The sequence below is a fragment of the Amblyomma maculatum genome, chromosome 10, assembly GCF_055883805.1.
Source record: "Amblyomma maculatum isolate TAMU_Amacu chromosome 10, ASM5588380v1, whole genome shotgun sequence".
NCBI classification, from domain to species: Eukaryota; Metazoa; Arthropoda; class Arachnida; order Ixodida; family Ixodidae; genus Amblyomma; species Amblyomma maculatum.
Genome location: NC_139353.1, coordinates 181,625,945 through 181,645,341, shown reverse-complemented (window position 1 = coordinate 181,645,341; position 19,397 = coordinate 181,625,945). Strand labels below are relative to the sequence as shown.

The following is a 19,397-nucleotide window of genomic DNA, read 5'->3' as shown; positions in this document are numbered from 1 at the left end:
GTTTGTTTTCACTAGGAATAAAATTCCCAAAGCAACTGAGCCACTTATGGACACCATACTGAAAACCATGGAATGATTTCAACCATCGTGTCTTCTTTATCACACACTACATAGCCGAGTACTTGGACTCCTAGACTTTGGCTTGGATGTAAATGCGGTCACTAAGCCACTAGGCCACCGCAGTCGATTAGTTAAGAAGGGAAGCAAAAACGTTATGCACATAAATAGTGAAATATATTTTGCGTCTAGGCACCTGTCTTTGCTTCACAAAGAGCGTAACAATAACAAGTGGCGACGAGGAGTCAACCGAATATCTTTCGTGCAATTCACCTAAGAACGCCCTGTTATATTATTCAGAAGAATGGCAGGCATAATTGTAAATGAAGGCAGGCCAAGTAGAAAGCTGCCAAACATTATTAATCTACCTGATAACCACCGTTTACGGTATGTAGCGGGGCGCAGGAACTGTTAAATACAGGTGGCACTCAGGACTAGTAGTGACCCAAACCCCGAAACCTCAGACGCAAATGTCTTCAAATTCAAATTCAAATTTTATTCTGCAAACAAAAATTACATGGAGGACAGGAAAAAAGCTGTCAGAACAGCTTGAGGAGTCCTGATCCACAACCACACGGGCAATAGAGAAGCATGCGGCTAAGGGAGAACAGTATATTGACGAAAGCATACAGGATTCATGGAACATCGTTAAAAAAAGAACATTATAATGCAAAGAAAGTGAAGTAGCTATGTTACATCATGGTACAAATAATGAGCGCAGTTCCCTTGGCGATATACGACAGATGTCAGTGTCCGTTTCGTAGAATATTCAATATAAAAATGTGGGTAATTGGAATTTCAACATCTGATGTCCATAATTTGTCCTACATTTGGCTACATGCCACATTCCAGGATACAGTACAATATCAAAAAGGGAAGCTTTCTGTTAGCCGTGCGAGGCTTGTTATAGCATCATTATTTTTTAATACAACAAGTTTATACATGCGTCATAGCTCGTAATCATACATTCATGAAACAGGAATTATGCTGAGGTTCTTAAATGAACCTACAGTGTGAAAACGATAGGGGCCTTTACACACTAGGCGTAAAGCTCTTTGTTTGTAAGACAGCTATTTTGCTAATGTTTCCCGCTGTTGTTGTTGACCAAACCAGAAATCATCATGTCTAGTCGCCATTACACCACTGCCTCGGAACCAGAAACGCGTGCCTTATTTCACCCTATTCGTTTATTTCCGTGTTTATTTCACCCTCGCCACACACATGTATATATGCCCCGTATTTTGTTAACACTGAAATCGAAGTGGTTGAAAACTTTAAATCATTCGGAGTATACTTTTCACAAAACATGACTTGGGTGATCACGTTTACTACACTATTACCAAACTGTCAAGGATGATCGGCAGTATGCGTCGCTGCTACTTCTTCCCTACCTCTGTTAACATTTGTATATGAGAATGTTAACAGAGGTAGAGAAGAAGTAGCAGCGACGCATACTGCCGATCATCCTTGACAGTTTGGTAATAGTGTAGTAAACGTGATCACCCAAGTCATGTTTTGTGAAAAGTATACTCCGAATGATTTAAAGTTTTCAACCACTTCGATTTCAGTGTTAACAAAATACGGGGCATATATACATGTGTGTGGCGAGGGTGAAATAAACAGCTTTCAAGAACATTAAGAATGGGATGGAGGACATTCTGTATTTATTATATGGTCACATTTGGCAGAGTGGTGGTAACTCTGTAGTAGCAACTAAACAGCGCTGTATTTTTGTGGCATTCGTCTGTAAGGCCGAAATCTGTAAGTTTGCGAAAAGGGTTTGCGTAAATTCAATAGCGTATTTTGCTGTGAAGCCAGAGATTTTAAATGTGGGGATAATAAATTAGAAGACAGAAATTTTGGTAAGAAAACAACACTGCGCTTTTGGCATGAAATTCCAAATCACGAAACCAATTGATCGTGGCTCGTAGCATTTAAATAGGAAGGCGAGAAACTAGTATTCCTGAAGGTGACTTACCAAGGCCTAGGCAAACGCGAACGCTGCAGGAGGTGGCCAAAAATTGGGTGGCTAGACTCCTTATTATAATAATAATCATCGTCATCAACTGCACTACACACCCTGCAGTGCGAAAGTCTCTCCCATGCTTATATTTTTATCCCATAGTCATATTGTAGTCACATTGTTAATAATTTATCCTCGCAAAATAATGAAAAAACATGCTGGTATGATAATGCCATTATGAGTTTTCAAGGATTAAGACAGGAATTAATGACAAACTTGAAAGAGATAAGGCGGCAGGAGTGCGTAAAAGGAGGTATTTAACTGAATCATTACGGGAGACATCCTTGTTTTGCAACAAGCTCAGTAAATCACATGAAATTTTGATCATTTCGAAGGTTACCAGCCGACGTACAATAATAATACGTACTACATATTACTAACACTGACCTTAATGCAGCGTGGTTTCTTGTGAGCATCAAAAGTACCTATTTGCCGCCGTGCCTTAGTCATAACAGATTGTTTTTCTCATCAGTGGACAATAAAAACCCACTAGCATTTTCAAATGAAGAGGAGGCACAGAGACCGCAGGGCCTATAGTACACGCCGAACTAGAAGAAAAATATTTTCCTTTTCTGCCTTTATGCAAAAAAAAAAAGAAATGTTCCGCTATGTAACCGCTTCTGCTCAATTAAAACGTAATGTGCGCCCAGTGGCGTAGGCCGGTCGATGTATGCTAGGTACTTTATGGACATTTTAATGGATATGGGTGCATGTAGCGAGCTCTTAAATAAGCGTAGTTCATTAAGAGTGCTGCCCACTGATGCTTGCAAACGAATAATATTACTGGAGGACTTCACACAACTTTAATACGCCTGACACACGAGGGCGCTTTTATATTTGCGAGTAAGTGCTGCCCCACGGAGGACATAAAGGTTAGCGACCCACTCAACACAAAACTACCTCTAGGTCTAACGAGCGCTCTTTTAGTGAATATAAACAACACATTTCCATGCTATTTGCGCAGCACCCGTTATTCGTATAGCGCGCAGAAAGAAGTTCGTATACATTTTCTTCAGTGTATCCTTCGTACATCCTTGTCGCAGATGCTTGTCGCATTACATAAAAAATACGCCCTTTGCCGCTGTTAGCGGAGAGTACTCATGCCGATGTAATACAGTTATACTTACACATTTGCTGTTAGAATTAGGTTTTATTCATTCGTGATGCATACGTGTTAACTCTAACGCTTTTTGCTATGCACCATATTTAAAGTGAATTCAGTATTACTCTGTCAAGCAGGCGGGGACACCTTTTGAAGCAATGTTTGACACAATTAGTTTCTGATATGTACAGTCTTTCAGCCTTATCTTTCGTATGAGAGCCACTAAACGGCACAATTTCTAGCCTATCACCACCGGACGTTGCAGGCGGCACCAGCCAATGATAAAACTTTAGGTGAAGGCATCAAAAGGAACGCTTCGAAAACAACGCCCTAAGGGGTGGGTTTCAAGCCTGGCGAGCTTCATCGCGCTTATCTCTAAAGATCGATAATGGCTGGCGCCCGATATGATGCCTTCACGCTATTGTTTCAGTAGGTATAAAATTGATCGCAACAACCCGTCTTCAATTGGGGTTCGCCTGTTGTAGCCAACATGAAGGTCTACATTCTACTCGCCGTTGTCAGCACTGCGTTTGGTGAGTTGATGACGGGCCACTTATTTTTGTTACCTTCATCCTTTCGTCTTTACTTGATATATATTGACCTTCTATCGCCTCTCGAACATTACAGGTCAGTAAATATTGTGCTGCTATAAATAAACACAGTACATAATATCCGTATGCTACAACCCGGTCACTAGCAGAAAGTTTCGCGTTGTATTCAAGTCAGAGCCTTCCACATGAGTCACTGCAATTTAAAACTATATTTCTTTCTGAAGGAATGCGCACCCACGATGTATTAGTCCCTCTAGGGAGAGTTTGTATGCTTATTAAACTACATAAAATTCAAATTGTTAGGAATAAAATTCTGGCGTGTGTTGGTGGTAAACGATGGGACAACTACGTAGTCTGTGGAATCATATTTCAATCAGAGAAACTAACTGCTACATTTTTAAAGCAAGCATCTCTCACAAAACACTTAAAATATATCGCAGATGTCGGGAATAAATCTTCCCGTACTCTGCACTTTCCCCTCCTTTTTTTCTCTAGCTCTTTATGTTATATCCGCTCTCATCCTACTAGCATAAAACTGGGGCATTACGCAAGAGAGAGGCACAACTGCAATCTTATGACATTTGAGCGCCGTCTTTATAAATGCAAGCTCTACCAAGGCTTCTAATATCTCTTTCTAGCACCCTGAAGTCCTATTGGGGTGCTAAAATATGCTATAGTAGACACAAAGGTGCAAATAACAATTGTTTTAGATGATGCCTTTAAATAACGTATTTTCTAGCAGATGTGACCAAGAGAAAAAATTAAAATGATTATTGTAAAATAAAAACAATTTTTATTCCATCAGGTCATTGACTTCAAAAACAATTTACTGTATATAAATCACGCTTCCTTCCAGTACAAGTGAGGTACTTGTATTAATGCTCTCACAGAGCAAAACAGGTCGCTTCAACACGAATGTAAAAAAACATGTAATGCTTTCGCACCTCATGACACGAATAAAAGCAATGCGGTGTCGTTTATTGTTTATATTTCAAGCCGTTATTCACCATAATTAGTAATGATCACTCTGGTAGCCGAAAACCTGCGACGGCCTAAGGCTAAGGCGGAGAACAGTCGGAGATTTTGGTCTTGCTGTACTATGCAAATATTTTCTGTTAGTTTGAACTGCTCTCGAAGAAAATGCTTGAAATAAATAAATTATATGCTCGCTATTTAGCTAACACTATTTTGAGTCAAGTCAGCTGTGAGTTTGCCTTACCTGGAGGTTTTGGTTCAAGAACAAAATAAGATGTTACGGTGCCAGATGCCACAACAAAACAATAACTAAGGATGCTCGGGCAAAATGTCGACTCGCTGTCCTTGTGTTTCACGTTCTCATATTCACGCGCTCGCACCCCGTTTTGTTCTTATTTAAGGGCGGCGCGGCCTCTTCATCTCTTTTTACCGTCACATCTTTCAGCCGAGGGAGGGGGAGGGGATGAAGAGGGTAGGCGAAGAGGGACAGAGAACGCATCAAATGTGCCCGAGCACACACATACACGAAAAACTGACAGCAAAGGAAACTGTCGACCATACACAAGAAACGAAAATAATCGAAATGTCACAACAAAACAAATCCCAAAACAAAACAGAAATACTTTTGTTTTATTTCTATCAAGGCAGAAAAATGGCAAATCATCGGCGTACAAAAGCACTTTGACTTCAGTACTAAATACAACATAACCACGGATAGTATTATTTCGTAGTACATCAAAAGTCTGAAGAAGTCCAATGAAAACCGCCATCGCAAGTTGTAGAGGATTTGATAAAAATTTCTCGAAAATAATATTATCCACATTTGTCAACGTGATTAACCTGTAGCCATCCAATGAGCCCAATTTTTCTTTATCCGTCTTTTTTTGGAATTAAGACTGTATGGTTCCTAGCAAACGACTGAACTTAAATTGAAAATCTGGAGCAGGAAAGGGGTCATAAAAAATGTAAAGCTTTGTAAACCTCACATGAGATGCAATCAGGGCCACGTGTTTCGAGAGAGGTAAATAGTCAATTGGATGTTCTATTTCTTCAAACGTGACAAGGCCAGTGATAACAGCACATTCATCATCTGATAAAGGAGTTATCAGAACTATGAAAATAGCTAGTAGGTCCGAAATAGGAGTAGCAGGAACGTCACTGAACTGTGCTGTGTAATAGCTGACAAACACAGAGATCAGATCACACTTTTTGGTTACTAGTGACATCACTTCCGGTATCAGCTTGGCAGTACCGTGAAAACGTTCGTCAAGTAGAGCGCATCGCGTAGGATTTTTACAGTGAAAAGCACGATTCGTGCGAGATCGAACTCGGGCACCATTGTATCTATGAGCGTCCTGTTTTTGCAGGTCATGCTTTCCACTATAAATTTCGTCCAAGTATACTGCTGGGGCCTCGCATTCCAATTAATAGAGCTTATACACGCTCTTACGAAGGGCCCTATCTTGAAACCTCCTGTACAAAAAAACCTAACCGACCAATTTTTCATCGAATAAAGGTGCACCTCATATATGCATTGCCTTATGGCCGTCAGCTAATGCTTAGATGTGTCATTAGAAAGAACCTAATTACGGAAATAATAGTTGAGTGAGCACCAAAGAATATGTCGCTTTCCTTGCAGATGTTTCGGCGCTTACTGAAAATTCCCTCCATCATACGGCGCTGCCGTAACAGATGGCGCGAGCATCCGCCCGATTCAAAGCCTTAAACATTCAGCCCTCGAAATTTCAACACGGGCGCGTTGAACGCCTAAAGACAAGCTTAGGCGTCCTTTTATTTCTTTTTGGGCGCTGTTGGAACTCGTATTTTTCTATGCCAAATAAAACGAGTAGCTATAAAATATAAACTTCACTTTTTTTTCATTCAGTTGCCATTCCATTGGACAAGAAATGCAGCCTGCCTCCCGAAACGGGACCCTGTAGGGCTAGCTTCCCCAGGTGGTACTTCAATGAACAAACTGGAAAGTGTGAGCAGTTCACCTACGGCGGTTGCCGAGGGAACGAGAACAGATACGGGACCAAGCGAGAGTGCAAAGTTACCTGCTCTGCCAAGGAGCCTGAGAAACGTGTTTTGCACACTCGCGCATTTGCAAGTAACAGCCCTTCAGGGCCTTGGCTAATGAGTTGCCAATAACAATGTAGAGTATTTTATTTCGCCGAATGCGGTTCTAAAGGCATAAATAATAAACTAAAATGACTGAGAACAAAAGACTAATAAATGAAAATATCCTTCGGACCTATTAGGCGTTGACTAACACGTGTCAGCAGGAGATGCCGGTAAGCGAAAAAAAAATATTGCTGAGGTATGCATGGGAAAATCAGCAGTATAATGCGCAAAACTTACATGTGCAAAGGATGTAATCCGATCTCAGTCTCCGTCTTAATAGCGAAGTGCACGCTAGGACGAAGCGAAGCCGAACAATCTCATAGAGACTGTTTTAGCACTATACAGTTATTAAAGGTTACGTCGTTGTGATGTCTGTGTGGTAGACGGAAGCGCTTTCCAGTCTCGATAATAAGTTCAGTCTTTCGATCCGCAACAACGCTAAAACATATCCGACAGCAAAGGTTTAATGGATGTGTAATAGGGAGAAGAAATTGTTTGACCTGTTGCCGCAGTACACACTCGTGTCGTAGGGATGCGCAAGAAGTGCCAAGCCAAGCACTAAGCAGTCCCATGCCAAGCAACCCCTATATACCATCAAGGATTTATATATATATATATATATATATATATATATATATATATATATATATATATATATATATATATATATATATATATATATATCACGCCTCAATTGAACGCCAAGGAGGACCCAAAGATAGGACGGGTTTAATAAATCATCCTGGACGAGTCTTGCGCTCCAACTTCCTTCTCTTCCAGGCTCGCGCTTGTCGGGCCCAGTCATCACCTTTGGCGTCGTCTTCTATGCGGCATTTGCCCCCCTCCTCAGGAAGCATCATCCCGATGAGCATAAAAGGGAGTAGGAGGTCAAGGTCAGTCCGAGTTGTACGGCTTCATGCGTACAACGTGGACGACGTCGGCTTGTTGCTGGCGTCGCTTTGAGGTCGACACCCCGTCGGGCACCACCTCATAAGTGACGTCGGTTAAACGTCGCTGAATAACATATGGCCCGAAATATCGCCGCAATAGTTTTTCGGAGAGTCCACGGCGGCGAATAGGCGTCCAGACCCACACTTTGTCGCCAGGTTCGTACATGACATGTGGGCGTCTATGATTGTAGCGTCGTGCATCATGCTCTTGCTGATTCTTGATCCGCACACGCGCTAGTTGGCGGGCTTCCTCTGCACGCTGGGCGATTTCCTCGGCGTCCTGATCGAGATCGTCGGTGTCGGCATTCGGGAGAAACATTGCATCCAGCATAGTTGTTACTGGTCGCCCGTGAAGGAGGCTGAATGGTGTCATACGAGTGGTGTCTTGGCGTGCCGTATTGTAGGCGAACGTGACGTAAGGAAGAATTTCGTCCCAATTCTTGTGGTTCACGTCAACGTACATGCAAAGCATGTCTGCGATGGTTTTATTGAGGCGTTCCGTCAACCCATTGGTTTGGGGGTGATAGGCTGTAGTTTTACGGTGACTGGTACCACTGAGGCGGAGAACGGTCTCCAAAAGTTCGGCCGTAAATACAGTTCCTCAGTAAGTTATAATGAGCGCCGGAGCGCCATGCCTCAGGACAATGTTCTCCACGAAAAACCGAGCTGCTTCGGCGGCGGTACCCCTTGGCAGAGCCTTGGTCTCCGCGTAGCGGGTTAGATAATCGGTGGCGACAATTATCCATTTATTTCCGGCTGTCGACGTCGGAAATGGTCCCAGGAGGTCCATGCCGATTTGCTTAAAAGGTGTTGTTGGCACTTGAAGAGGATGGAGTAGGCCAGCTGGTTTTACAGGGGGTGACTTACGGCGCTGGCAGTCTATGCACGTACGTACATAGTGTTTCACTGTCGCAGGCAGTTTTGGCCAGTAGTATCCGTGCTGGACTCTAGCCAACGTGCGGGTGTAGCCTAGGTGACCGGCGGTTGGCTCGTCGTGACATGCTTGCAGAACTTCACTGCGGAGAACAGAGGGGACGACGAGTAGATGACTGTTTCCCCCAGGGCGGAAGTTCTTCTTGTAAAGAGCGTTGTTGCGAATAAAGAATGAAGAGATTACTCGGGTGAAAATCTTAGGCACAACGGTAGTTCGTTTTTCCAAGAAATCAATAAGTGGGAGCAATTCCTGGTCTTCTCGCTGCTGTTGGGAAAGCGTTGCGCCATCTATGACACCTAAAAACGCAGTGTCTTCATCGGTCATAGTGAAAGGTTCGACCGGCGCTCGCGAAAGGCAGTCAGCATCCGCGTGCTTTTTTCCAGATTTGTAAATAACTGCCATGTCAAATTCTTGTAATCGAAGGCTCCAACGCGCGAGTCTCCCTGAAGGGTCCTTTAGATTCGTCAGCCAACAGAGCGAGTGATGGTCGCTAACGACTTGAAAGGGGCGAGCGTACAAATAAGGGCGGAACTTCAACTTCGCCCATACCACTGCAAGGCATTCTTTTTCGGTTGCCGAGTAGTTCGCTTCTGCTTTAGATAGGGTCCTGCTGGCGTAAGCAATTACTTTTTCCACACCATCCTGGCGCTGCACCAGCACAGCACCTAAGCCTACGTTGCTGGCGTCCGTATAAAGCAGTGTAGGGGCGTCGTCATCAAAGTGCGCCAGGACAGGTGGTGTCTGTAAACGTCTCCGCAGCTCATTAAACGCTTGTTCCTGTTCTTCACCCTAGTGAAAGACAGCATTGTCACGCGTCAGCGAAGTTAATGGCCAGGCAATTCGTGAGAAACCAGCAATAAACCGGCGGTAATAGGCGCAAAGACCCAGGAAACGCCGCAATGTCTTTTTGTCCGTAGGTGTCGGGAACTTGGCGACTGCGGAGAGCTTTTCAGGATCGGGCCGGACACCTTCTTGGCTAACGACGTGACCTAAGAATTGCAGCTCCTCGTACCCGAAGTGGCACTTCTCGGGTTTTAGTGTGAGGCCCGCAGATCGTATGGCCTGAAATACAGCTAGAAGACGGCGTAGATGCTCTTCAAATGTGGCCGAAAACACAATCACGTCGTCAAGATACACCAGGCATGTTTGCCACTTAAGTCCCGAGAGCACAGTATCCATCAACCTCTGAAATGTTGCTGGTGCTGAGCATAAACCGAACGGAAGGACCTTAAACTCGTACAATCCATCGGGAGTGACGAATGCTGTCTTCTCCCGATCTCTCTCGTCTACTTCTATCTGCCAATATCCACTTTTCAAGTCCATTGATGAGAAGTAACGTGCATTTCGTAGGCGATCAAGGGAATCGTCGATGCGAGGAAGAGGGTACACGTCTTTTTTAGTTACTTGGTTGAGCTTGCGGTAATCTATGCAAAATCGTAAGCTGCCGTCCTTCTTTTCAACAAGTACCACGGGGGAAGCCCGGGGGCACTGTGACGGCTGGATAACGTCGTCTCTAAGCATTTCGGCCACCTGGCGCTGAATGGCTGCGCGTTCTTTCGGAGCTACACGGTAAGGATTTTGTCGAATCGGGCGAATCGAGTCATCCGTGATGATTCGATGTTTTGTCAAAGGCGTTTGGCCGATCCGCGATTCGGAAGCAAAGCAGTCTCGAAATTGATCTATGAGATCCAAAAGACGGTCCCGTTCTGAAGAAGACTAATTTGGACTCACATCGACGATGGTTATGGGCGTCTTGCACGTTGATCCTTCCTGTTGGAGTGAGAAGCAGTGCTGCGCATTTGGGATGCTGTCGAAAAAGGCCACAGTTGTGCCTTTCGGAATTTGCTGACGCTCGTCGCTGAAGTTTGCCAGCAGCACTTCGGTCTGTCCATTGGTCAAGTTGACTAGCCCTCGAGCTATAGAAACACCTCGGCTTAGTACCAGGGCGACTGCCCTTTCGGCGATACTATCGCCGGTATGCGCCATGTCGCACTTCACTTCAACAAGAGAGCATGATCGCGGAGGTAATGTCACTGTCTCATTGGCGACGCGTAAGGGCATCAGTGCTACTTCCGCATAACCAAGGTCTTCATGAATGTTGGTGAAGGCAACGACGCTGTCACGAATGCTGATTACAGCCCCATGAAGACGCAGAAAGTCCATGCCCAAGATGAGATCTTTGCAACAGTCAGGGAGAATAACGAAGCTGCCAACAAACACCGCGTTTCCTATTCCTATCCAGGCAGTGCACTTCCCTGTCGGTGCCAGTAGCTGGCCCCCAGCACTTCTTGTTACTGGCCCAGTCCATTCGGTTTTTACTTTGCGCAGCGTGTCAGCCAGTTTCTGGCTAATAATTGAAAAATCCGCCCCGGTATCCACCAGAGCATGTACCTCCAGCCCATCAATGGAAACGGCGAGGTCAGCGCTAACAACGTTATCTGGGTTGCTCGTCTGGTGCGGCATTTTCGGTGGTAATGTAGGCGGTATTTTCGGCGGTAGTGCGGCAATGTCAATACTAACGGCAGCGTCAGAAGCACGGGCTGTCGGCTGTTGCGGCGGTGGTGAGGGTTTTGACACTTTTAGACTGTGTGCAACCTCCCCTCGTGAGGTTGCGGCTGTTAGTTTCCCCGGTGAGGGCTAGGGGACCGCCGTCCGCCAACGTCAGCATTGCCACGACGCATCGGCCGAGAATAACGCTGTGGCGATGGGAAGGAGCGGCGGCGGAAGCCCGGGGATTCGGTTTCCCTGCTGACCGGAAGGCCGTCCTCGGTTTGGGCAGTGTCAGCGTCGAAGCGGCGGCGAGCAGAAGCAGACGGAAAGGCCTGCCCCTCTTCGCGGTAGCGGCAGTACCGATATACGTGGCCAGGTTGTCCGCAGTAGACACAGAGTGGCCGGCTGTCATAACTGCGCCACATGTCCTTTCGACGTAGTTGAGAGCGCCTGGAAGGCGCCCACTGAGGCCCCTGGAAGAATTGCGTCTCCTGACGGCTTGGTGAGCTCGGTGAGGCGTGGTCTGGAGGCGGGCGACGTAGGACCGCGGCGTAGCTCTCAGATTGCGGCTCGTGATAAGGTGCAGGAATGTTGGCCTTGTAGTTGACCGGTTGTGGAACGCGGTATGGTGGTTCGGAAATGGCTGCCGCGTTGTCGACTGGATGAAACTCGTTGCACTGGGCAGACGGTGTTAGGGAGCACCGAAGTTCATTCCTTACAGCCTGCACGAGGGCCTCTGACGACTGAGATTTCGTAACCGTAATTCGCTGCAACTCCTCAAGGACAATTTCTCTAATCATGTCTCGAAGAGTGGTCTGATCTGTTGCAGTCAGCGCCGCCGCAGTCGTCGGGGCACAGCTGGCTGGTCGGTTGTACTGGCGGCACCGATCTTGGAGGGCTCGCTCTATAGCCGTAGCGTCCTTAATGAACTCACTCACGGTTTTAGCTGGGTTGCGTACTAAGCCGGCAAACACCTGTTCTTTGACAACGTGCATGAGATGCCGTAACTTCTTTGGCTCACTCATATCAGGGTCGGCACGGCGAAAAAGGCGAGCCATGTCTTCCGCAAACATAGCCGCGCTCTCATTCGGCTTCTGGACACGCACTTCAAGCAGGCGCAGTGCATTGTCGCGTCTATCAGTTCTCGCAAAGGTGTCTACGAGCTGGCGGCGGAAGTCATTCCATCTGGATAAGCTGGCCTCGTGGTTTTCAAACCACGTTCTAGCATTATCCTGAAGGGCAAAATAAACGTTGCAAAGTTTGTGATCTGCGCTCCATTGATTAATCTTGGCCACTCGCTCAAACTGGTCAAGCCAGTCCTCGACATCTTCAAACGCTTCCCCGCGAAAGCACTCTGGCACCTTGGTGTTCTGAAGAGTCACCGGCGTAGGGTTGGGATGTGCCATGACTTGGGAGACCTGATGGACTTGGTCGTTTGAAGAGTCGCTTGGCAGATAGTTGTACTCCGGGGCTAGGCCTAGAAGGCGGCGGCTAGCGCGATGTGCAGGCGTGTCGATGTCTGGGATTCGCTGTGGACTGCCGGAAGGAGTCTTATGCATACCCCAGCGCGCTCCACCAGTGTCACGTCTCGATTGAACGCCAAGGAGGACCCAAAGATCGGACGGGTTTAATAAATCAACCTGAACGAGTCTTGCGCTCCAACTTCCTTCTCTTCCACGCTCGCTCTTGTCGGGCCCAGTCATCACCTTTGGCGTCGTCTTCTATGCGGCAATATGTAATTAAAGGACTAAAGGCGCTCACAGTGTACGAGCCCAAGGTAAACTTAGGGGATATCAACTAAAAAACTACAATGTTAACTGCGAAAACAAAAAGATATCCTCTACATTTACCTTGGACTTTACACATTTGGCTTCCCTAATTGTATCATACCGAGCCGCTCATTTCCGCTGCAATTTTCTGCTTATATATATATAATGTGAGTAAATGTGTGTTGGTGTGTGTGTGTGGAGCCAAAACATTTCAAAACTAGCTGTTATGATTTCACCTTGCGCAATGATTTGGTGCAGAGTAAATATGAATATCGTAGAACACATTGGGAAGCAATGAAGCGAATTATTGCTGGAATGGAGTATTATTAAAATGCCGTGAAATGTATGAAATAAAAGTCGGGAGCACAGCTCTTAGTAACACATGCAAGGAAAAGTTACCAATATAATTTTCCTCTATAGGGAACCACCAATATACTCGGCAGGTGGGTAAAAGTTACGGATGCTATGAAGCAAAAGTGTGAAAAAAATATGTTAAGACATTTTCAGGCTAAGCAATTCTTGAAGGTAATTCAATCAATGTTCATTGTAAAGTCCGATATATCTCTGAAACAGTAGATATTCGTTGGGTGCTTCTCCCAATCGGGACAGCCTTTTGTGATGTCCGACATGCTGCCTCGCAGTCTACATTCCGTCTTAACTATTGTCGCTCAAATGACAGAAACTTTTCAACTGAAGCAGTTTTTACAGAGCACGAGCAACAAACTTTGCGCAGCAACAGACAACCAAAATGCCTGTCTGCTCATACAAGTCACGTTTGCGGACGCCGCGTCGTCCGAGCTCGAATAGAGCGTCTTCTGCGGCGTCGTCTGCAACTGTGGTCCTTTCTATTTTTTATTGACGTTCAAGAAGCGCTCTATTAATATTCTTTTTTCTTGGCTGCACACATTCAACTATCGTTATGAGTGAGCAAATTCAGTTGAGTTCATATGGCAGCCTGTCCGATTACGAGACAAGCTTACCGGATTCGAAGAAACACTCAGCGGACACGAGCATACCGGTGGTGTGCACGGCTTCGCGACACACATATTTAGCGACGTTGCATAAATCGATTGCTTCCGAAATGCAGCAACATACTTAGAAACATATTCTTTAAAAAATCTTGCCCAAATTTTACCCACCGGCCACTTGTGTCTGCGACGCGAGGAAAAGATTGTGGTATGTTGTGTTCACATGTGTTTCAATGGATCGCCATTCAACCTCTCATCCCATTCATGTGGTGGTGTTTTAAAAATATAGTGCCTCTGAAATACCGTTTCATGATTTCACAATTCTGTTCTAGGATGCTCATGGATTCCTTCTACCAAAAGCGACATCAGTGTCACGTGAAAGTAGAAAACTGCTTTGAAACCTTTCGCTTGTATGCATTCCTATGAGCGCTAAGCTTAGATTTCTCCGGCACTGTGCTGCAGCGTCGCGAGCGCCCTTTTAAAAAAAAAGTAATTCTTTCAGTATTCTCAACGTGTCCAATATTTCTTAATTTCTTCATAATGATTACTTGCGGGTTGTATAGCAGTAGTTTTCAATGCTGCCTACGTGAAGAAAAGGTTGCCGTTTTTTACAACAAACTCGTGCCATTTTTCATGATGCCCGAAGCGAACTTCTAATCTTACGACATCGACTGCCTTTTTGCTACATTTTCTTAATATATAGGTGGCAGAAAACATTTTTTGATTGTGATACTTTAGAAATAAATTTCAGCTGAGAGGCCCAAAGAAAAACCTGTGTAAAATGCATGAAAGTAGACCATATGTCTGCATCGCCTAAGGTTCTTGATGATAGAATCTTTTCATTTGCATTACTTATTTTCTTCAACTATTTTTGTTTTATATTCACAGCCATTTCCTGGCCCGGAGAACCTCGACTGGCGCTCAGTGCACTGCCTGGTATGTACAATGGTCCATTAAAATGCTGTAATTGTATTGCCCTGTCGCGGCCTAGTGCGAAACCATTGTAATTTTTATAAAAGCACTGCTCAAATATGCACACTTATATTTGCCGAATCATTTCGTGGTGGAATAATAATGTGTAAAGACAAAAGAGAAGGGACACAATTTTGCGCACATATTTGCATAAAAGCTGGTGTAGTAAATTTAGATACGTGGTGTTTTACGGTCCCATGCATCTAGTAAATCAGGGCAGATCTCATATTAAAAAATACTGAACAAGGGAAGGCTTTTTACATGCCCTAAATCCGTTTATATCCTCCTCACCCATAACACTGGTACTAAGAACCACTAAGCAAATTAGGCGCTCAATCTGTAGCTGGCAGTGAGAACAATTATTGCACATCAACAGCCGGATTTTATTCTTTATAATGCAAGGCCATACAACAGTTTTCCCCAGTGCACAAATGAGCGATTATGATAGCGGAATGTCGCTTGTTTTCACTGGCAAAAAAAAGAGAAGAAAGATGGTAGAAAATCTGTCTCCCAGCGTTGGAGGCAAATAAATCCTTTTAGTTTAACGAGACCTGATATAACGAGACAATTCTGATATAAACAAAGCAACGCTACATTTCCAGCTACGTGCATCATACTACTCTAAAATCGACGTCGGCGGCAGCGGGGAGTGTCACCGACCGCATTTAACATTCCGTGCAAATGCTGACCAATTAAGCTAGCTAGACATGTTTGGGTGCTAGGTATTGGCTGCTATTAATTCTATCAACTGAGCAGAACATTACCTGCCATATCTGGACACAGTAGTTGTATTAGCCGCTGGCTTATGTACAATGCAGCGACAGCAGGACTCGATATAGCCATTTGAAGCTCAGTGTTCAATAATTCCGAGGCACGCTTTTGGGCATTTGGTATGGCATCTACAGTACCACCACACACAGATTGACATGGTGGACAGTTGTAGTAATTTGCGGGGTGAACATTTTCCTACATCCAAAGTTGTGTTGTATTTGTGCTTCAATGCAATGCGACCATCACGGAACAAAAACTTGCTTAAATCATCAATTATTCATGAACAGCTCATCATTGACTTTAATAACCTGCACACTGAGATCTGCGAGCTGCGTCACCACGTTGTGCTATAGTTGCTGCGTGCTTACAGCGGCATGGCGGGACATGACTACACCGACGCCGCTGCTGATCTAGTACACAAAGTTTCATCAAGAGTAATTCTAATCCCATTCACGAGAAGAAATGCAGCAAGATAGGTAGTCAGTGAATCATGGCAATTTAAGCGCTCTCTGTCGTGTGATCCGGATCACCAATACCCACCTCTACATCGAATAGACCCACTCACGTTTACCAAATGCCACACAATCTGAGCAGATGCCATAGTAATGCCTCCACCGAAGTGGCTTGAATGTGGCGTACACAAACTACTTTATACACATATTCGTTATAGCTAGCAGCCCTCTTTACTCTACATGTGATGTGCGACGATTTCCAACATTTGATAATCTACTGCCAAAGGTTCATCGCACATCTCAGGACATTGCGAATTATTTTGGCTTCCCTAGGGACACATGCCTGCGTCTTGAACACGTTCTTGTTCCTTTTTGTGATGCGTCCTCGGCTGCTCGAGCTACAAAGATCTTAATACCGTTTCTCGAAGACACAAGCTTGATAGAGACTCTTTGAAATGCATCTCTGCGTGCGAAATTGTGCCAATAACTTTATTTTATTTTTAATGATTTCTCTTCAACTTCTCTTCTTTGTGACCCACATCAGGGGTAGCATGCTAGGATCAGTACCAGGCAGACATCTCCTACTACCAATAAAATCTCTCTGTCGGGTGGACTGCTTTAATTACAAGCAACTACGCGGATAATAAGGTTCGGAAAATAATGTAAGAAAAGCTCCGGACGACGTGGAGTCTAATGCTAATTTTTCACTAATATCTTCAGGGCTTAATAAGAACCGAATATATTTGGTCCTGGTAAAAATGGTACCTTTAGCTTCATATGATGGAAAATAATTTAGTTATTCCAGTAATCTTATTACAGCTTTCATTTCTTCACCACCACCTGTTTTCGGAGGAGACTGCGACCAGAAGTATGAAAGCGGACCCTGCAAGGCAACGATTCTTATGTGGTGGTTCAACGCCCAGTCTGGCAAGTGTGAACAGTTCATCTACGGCGGCTGCGGTGGCAACCAGAACCGATACGAGACTAAGCAACAGTGCGAAATGACCTGTTCTGCCGAGAAACGTGAGTGTTTTTTGCAAAACTGAAACTTCAGATGCCGTTGAACATTCACTCGACTCTGTTAGTTTAGCGTTCAGGAATTGCGAAAAGGTGTTAATATTGGGCCAAAGCAATATGAACGAAAAGTAGTTTTTACAGTATTTTCAAGGTCTGCAATATTCCTTTCTTCAATATTGAACATAACTGATCCTTCTATCGCAGTAGTCTTTAATGCTGCGATTTCGTGACAGCTGCGTAGGTGAAGAATTTGTTTCCGTTCTTTGCAACGAACTCCGTGCTATGTTGTCAGGATGCCGCAGCAACCTTCTACTCTTATGACATCGACTGCCTTTTACTTAATGTTTTTAATATGTAGGTGGCAGAGCACATTTTGTGATAGTGATCATTTCGAAATAAATTCCAGCTGAGATGCTTCCAGAAACACTTGTGTAGAATGCACTAAAGGAGACTAAGTGTAAAGAAGTCTAATTTTCATTCTTCGATTTTGGGAACTGTTGTTTTAATGATCGCATCACCCGAGCTTTTTGATGACAGAATCTTTTCGTTTGCATTAATTATTTTCTTCAATTATTTTTTCTGTTCACAGCCATTTCCTGGCCCGGAGAACCTCGTCTGGCGCTCAGTGCACTGCCTGGTATGTACAATGGTCCATTAAAATGCTGTAATTGTATTGCCATGTAGCGCGGTAGTGCGAAAGCATTGAAAATTTATGTTAGGTCACTGCTGAAAAACTCATATTTATATTTCCCAAATTGTTTTCGTGGAGGGGAATTTATGAATAAATTGAAAAGCGAGAAAACAAAACGTTTTGCTCACATATTTGCAGGAAATCTGGTGAAATACACTCCGATACCTGGCGTTTTACGGTCCTATGTCTTCAAGTGAACCAAAGCATATGTGATATTAAATATGCAAAACAAAGGCGACTTTTTAGATGTACTAAATCTATTAAAATCTTCATCAGCCATAACATTGATACTGAGTACTATTAAGTACATTGACCGCTCAATCTGTAACGGACAGTGAGACCACTTAATGCACACATACAGCCGAAACGTGTTCTTTAAAACGCAAGGCCTGACAACAGTTTAACCCGCGTGCACAAATGAGCGATGCTGATTGGGGAATGTCGCATGTTTTCACTGGCAAAAAAACAGAAAAGAAAGATCATAGATTCTCTACCTCGCAGCGTTGGAGGCACGTTGTTTCCTCTTATTTACAAAACCTCCGTCCGCTGCTTCTTTTTCTGATATAACGAAAGCAACGCTACATTTTCAGCTACGCGCATCATACCTCCCTCAAATCGACGGCGGCAACACCTTCGAGTGTCACCGACCGCATTTACCGCGCCGTGCAAATATTGGCCCATTAAGCTAGCTGGACGTGTTTGAGTGCTACATATTGGCTGGTAGTAATGCCATCAGCTGAGCGGAACAGTACCTGTCATATCTGCACACGGTAGTTGTGAATTAGCCGTTGGCTTATGCACAATGCTGCACAGCGGGACTCAATGTATCCATGTGGATCTCAGTGCTCAATAATCGAGGCACAATTTGGGGCATTTTGTATGGCCCCTCTCAGTACCACCACAGATAGGTTGCCATGATGAACAGTTGCAGTGAAATGATGGGCGAAGATCTTTGTTTCATAAAAAAACAATTTCTACAAAATAAACGATGGTTGATGCATATCTCGGTTTGTCCCTCTATACGGGCTTCTCTAGTTTAACAATATCAAACACAGAGTTTCTCGTTGAAAAGCAAGGGTCATTGTAAACTCAGCGACATAATTACAACCCTTAACTATTTTTATTTTAGTTTCAATGCAAGCGACACTCACGAAACAAAACCCTCCTGCACGATGGGTTGTCTTCAATGACTGTCGCGCTGCACAACAATTGCTTTAATCATCACGATTTCATGAACAGCTCATTATTGACTTAAGTAACTTTCACACTGAGGACTGCGAGCTGCGTCACCTCATGGGGCTACAGTGTTTACCAGCTTACAGCGGCATTGCAGACAATGACTGCGCCGACACCGCTGTTAAATCAGTACATGAAGATTCATCAAGAATAATTTTATTCCCATTGTCACGAAGGTATGCAGCAATATTTGAATCATGGCAATTAAAGCCCAATCTGTGGTGTGGCCCGAACCACCAACTCGCAAGTCTACATCGAAAAGACCCACTCACACCTTCCAAATGCCACACAAGTTTTGCAGTTGGCATCGTAATC

The 19,397-nt window shown here is 44.5% G+C and overlaps 1 protein-coding gene across 1 annotated transcript; it reads left to right on the top strand.

Annotated features, from left to right (window-relative positions):
* The first annotated feature begins 3,672 nt into the window (after positions 1–3,672).
* Positions 3,673–7,394, top strand: LOC146178054 (isoinhibitor K-like). The gene is made up of 3 exons (XM_084581678.1): positions 3,673–3,715; positions 6,594–6,791; positions 7,363–7,394. Exons 1-3 carry the CDS (start codon positions 3,673–3,675, stop codon positions 7,392–7,394), a joined length of 273 nt encoding a protein of 90 aa, XP_084437804.1.
* Positions 7,395–19,397: the final 12,003 nt, after the last annotated feature.